Here is a 4,029-nt window from a genome sequence, read left to right on the forward strand (position 1 = left end):
ATGCTAATATTTACAAGGCACAAATGTATAAGTTTTGTGGAATAGTATTAGTCTAGTATCTAATTGTTTTAACGCAAGTTGCATGAGCTTTCCGAAATGTGTAAATATTAGACTTAATTCAAGTGCAAAATTTCATACTTCTAGTTCCATACAGATGAATAACCTAAAAATACAAGTAAGCAGTGTCTCTTTCAATAAATTCTCCTCTATTTCAAGATCTCTTCCGACATGTTAATTCCGCCCGATATCACAAAGAATAAGAATTTTTCCATTTCACATACAAGTATTCCCCTTTGCGGTTTCATCGGGGGGCCTTCTTTCTTTCAAGAAAGATTTCGTTCGAACATAAGAAGAAATTTTGAATGTATGTATATGTAGGACAGCACGTCTTCGTGTCACGTCTTTGATGTTGCCCCAAAAGTACACCTGGCATTTTAATGTCGTGTCCTCGATAATAATCATAATAGATTTAACAAATTGGGTAATGGAGACTGTAGAAAAATTTATTTAAGTGCATATTTAATTATTCCATGTCCCAGGGTGTTCCAGAACTCAACGCCGCAATACAGAGTGTCCCAGAGAAAAATTTAAATCACAAGTTTAAATTTTATTTAATTATTCCATGTCCCAGGGTATCCCAGAACTCAACGTCAAGCCGAAATTAGTATTAGTAGAAAAATTAAAATCACAAGTACATATTTATGATTATTTTATATAGAGAGTCCCAGAACTCAACATCAGCCAAAATTAGTATTAGTAGAAAAATTTAAATTACAAGTTTATATTTTATTTAATTATTCCATGTCCCAGGGTGTCCCAGAACTCAACGTCAAGCCGAAATTAATATTAGTAGTAAAATTTAGGTCACAAGTACATATTTAATTATTCTTTGTCCCAGGATGTCCCAGAACTCAACGTCACCCGAAATTAGAATCAGCAGAAAAATTTAAATCACAAGTTTATATTTTATTTAATTATTCTATGTCCCAGGGTGTCCCAGAACTCAATGTCAAGCCGAAACGTAGTATTAGTAGAAAAATTTACGTCACAAGTATATATTTAACTAGCTGTAAGTGGAATTCTGTCTTAAGGCAATTAGGGCATCGTGCCTTAAGGCAAATTGCTGGAACTTCCCGTACCAAAAATTATTATTTTTTTAAAAACGATTAACATGTTTGAAAAAAATTTAATCAAAAAAAAAATAGATTTGAGAAACTACAAATTTGACAAAAAATTACTTTTTTTTGAAAAAAAAAATTTATATGAAAAAAAAAAATTTTTTTTGGATACAAAATTTTTTTTGAAAAAAATGTTTTTTTCATTTTGACATATTTTGGAAATTCTGAACTTTTTTTCAAAGCAATCGCACTGCTTGAACTGCATAGAGACGAAATATCAAAGCGCGCATGTGCCGCGCCGCCGTCCAACGCATAAGCATTGGTACGGAACCCATAAAAATGTAAAAAAAAACAATATACTTATTGTTAAAATCTCTATAAAATATCTGATAATTTGATGTGCATATGTCTAATGATAATTTTTAACCGCCGAATGGCATTATTTTTTACTTTTTTCATTAGATCTCCGAAACCGCTAGACCTACCTCCATGAAAATTTGATCAATTCTACATCTTGTCAATACAAGTAAAATGTTTTTGAATTATTCAAATCGGACGCTCCGTTCTCTTAAAAACGGAGGTACCGTTCGTGGCACTTTTTGCCCCGTATCTTCGGAACGGCTAGACCTGCCTTTGCCAAAAACTAATCAGCACGTCTCCTTATCAATACGAATCGAATGTTTTTTGAATTATTCAAATCGGTTGATCCGTGTTCCCGAAATCGTCGACGAAAATTTGTATCCGCACATACATACACACACATACATACATACATACATACATACATACATACATACACACACACACACACACACACACACACATACATCCATTTTTTCTAAGGTATGCCAAAATGTTCAGAAGGTTTTGAAACGTCGAGAAATGCAAAAATTTTCATTTTCGATTTTTTTGCGATTACTATAACTTACCCTACGGGAAGTTAATAATTCCATGTTCCAGGGTGTCCCAGAACGCAACGTCAAGGCGAAATTAGCATTAGTAGAAAAATTAAAATCACAAGTTGATTACAGAACATGATTATTTTATATACAGAGTCCCAGAACTCAACATCAGCCGAAATTAGTATCAGTAGAAAAATTTAAATCACAAGTATATTCTGTATCCCAGGGTGTCCCAGAACTCAAAATCAAGCCGAAACATAGTATTGACTGTAACTGTCCTCAAAAAATTAATTCATATTGTTTTCGGCTTTTGTGGCTAATTTCTAGAACCACAGTCAAAAATAATCACAAAATTGCGCCAAGTTTTCAACAATTAATACTTTTTGTTGAACTATGAATTTAAATTTTTAATTGACTTTGAGAGGCCTTCCTTTGAAAAAAATGCACTAAAGTCTATTGGCAAGTTTCATCAAAAGTTGGTGCATTTAATCAGGATTGTAAAATGGTAAAATACTTTATAGGTACTAGTAAAAAAAATTGAGTAAAACCTAAAAATGACCTATTATTTATTCATTTATTTTTATTTCTACTATGTGGATGCAAATAAAATCAATATATATTTCATTTTTCTTAATTTTTCAAAAACTTTTTATCATTGAAAATGCACAATTGTTTAAGTGATAACTTAAACTAAAAAATAAAACAGCTTAAATTGATTTTTTTCTTGATTATTTTTAAATTATTATTTATTTTTAAATTCGACAAATTTTGAGGTGTAATTTTATAAGATTTTAGTAAAAGAACAAATTAAATATATTTGCTGTAATATTTTATTATAAGCTCAATTAAAATTCTTTTTTTTTATTTTTCATATTTATTAATATTGATTTATAATTTGTAATTATAATAATTGATATAACTTATAAACTTAACCAAGTTTTTTTAGGAAGCGTTTTAGTCCTTTGTTTCATTTTTCACATGCTATTATTAATTATGAAATTATGAAACATCGTTCAAAAATATTATTATAATAATATTATTTCTTATAAGTTCATTATATTCTCTAAATTGTTTGCAAAAACATTAAATTCTGAAACAAAGTATGTGTGTTATTTTGCTCTTGTACCAAAATGCTCATTATTATAGTTTGTTCAAGTTTATAAAATGTATATTCAACTCGTCCAATATTTTTCGAAATTGCTATTTTAAGTTTAGTGCATTTTTCCTAATTTTACGTACTCCAAAACTTTTTATTAAAAGTATTAATTATAATATTCTACAAAAAAAATCCTAAAACTTTGCGAATTAAATTTCCGGTGCGGATGAACTGTCGGCTAACCTAAAACGGCAGCTCGTTCCGGGTTAAAAACACGCGCTTGGAAACACTAGTAAAAAGTTAATAAAAAGCTATATTGATTAAATTATTAAATATATATTTCATATTTTGCCTAAACATACATTATTACATTAAATATTTTGTATTCTAACAAAAAAAACCTGTAAAATAAATTTTGTACACCAATTGTTACAACCAGTAGTTTCCATGCGCTTTCTTCAAATTTTTCTAAATATCTTCAAAACTTTAACCAACACTCACCGACTACGATACACCATTACAAACTAGATTAAATTCCCAACATTTCCACATAACTACAAAAATATTTTCCGGAACAAAAACATTAACAATTTCAATTTTTCTTTTTCCAGACGCGATTCCGCCAACACACGACTGCCGCGCTCTTCCAGTATCGATTCTATGGTGCAACAGCATTCGAAGGCACTTCTCTGTCAGGACAACAAAAAGGACGTTGATAAATGCGAACAGAAAAGGACGACAGGTGAATATAGATACAAATATATATATATATATATATATATATATATATATATATATACATGCACGAGGTGTAGTCTTTAATTGGAATCCTGACTAATGTCCTTACATTAATCCTGGTAACGGACAGTGGTGAAACTCCGAGAGAAAAATATATTTTTAGTATCAGTATTAT

At 29.8% G+C, this 4,029-nt stretch overlaps 1 protein-coding gene across 1 annotated transcript in view; it reads right to left on the bottom strand.

The window, feature by feature from the left end:
* Positions 1–433, bottom strand: part of LOC113372752 — a 17,542-nt gene extending 17,109 nt beyond the window's left edge. The window contains exon 1 of the mRNA XM_026613095.1: positions 400–433. Coding sequence (XP_026468880.1) covers positions 400–433 — 34 coding nt within the window. The remainder of the gene's footprint in view (positions 1–399) is intronic.
* Positions 434–4,029: the final 3,596 nt, after the last annotated feature.

Source organism: Ctenocephalides felis, unplaced genomic scaffold, assembly GCF_003426905.1.
Source record: "Ctenocephalides felis isolate EL2017-DRISC unplaced genomic scaffold, ASM342690v1 CF-g0.4_SCAFFOLD_01604, whole genome shotgun sequence".
NCBI classification, from domain to species: Eukaryota; Metazoa; Arthropoda; class Insecta; order Siphonaptera; family Pulicidae; genus Ctenocephalides; species Ctenocephalides felis.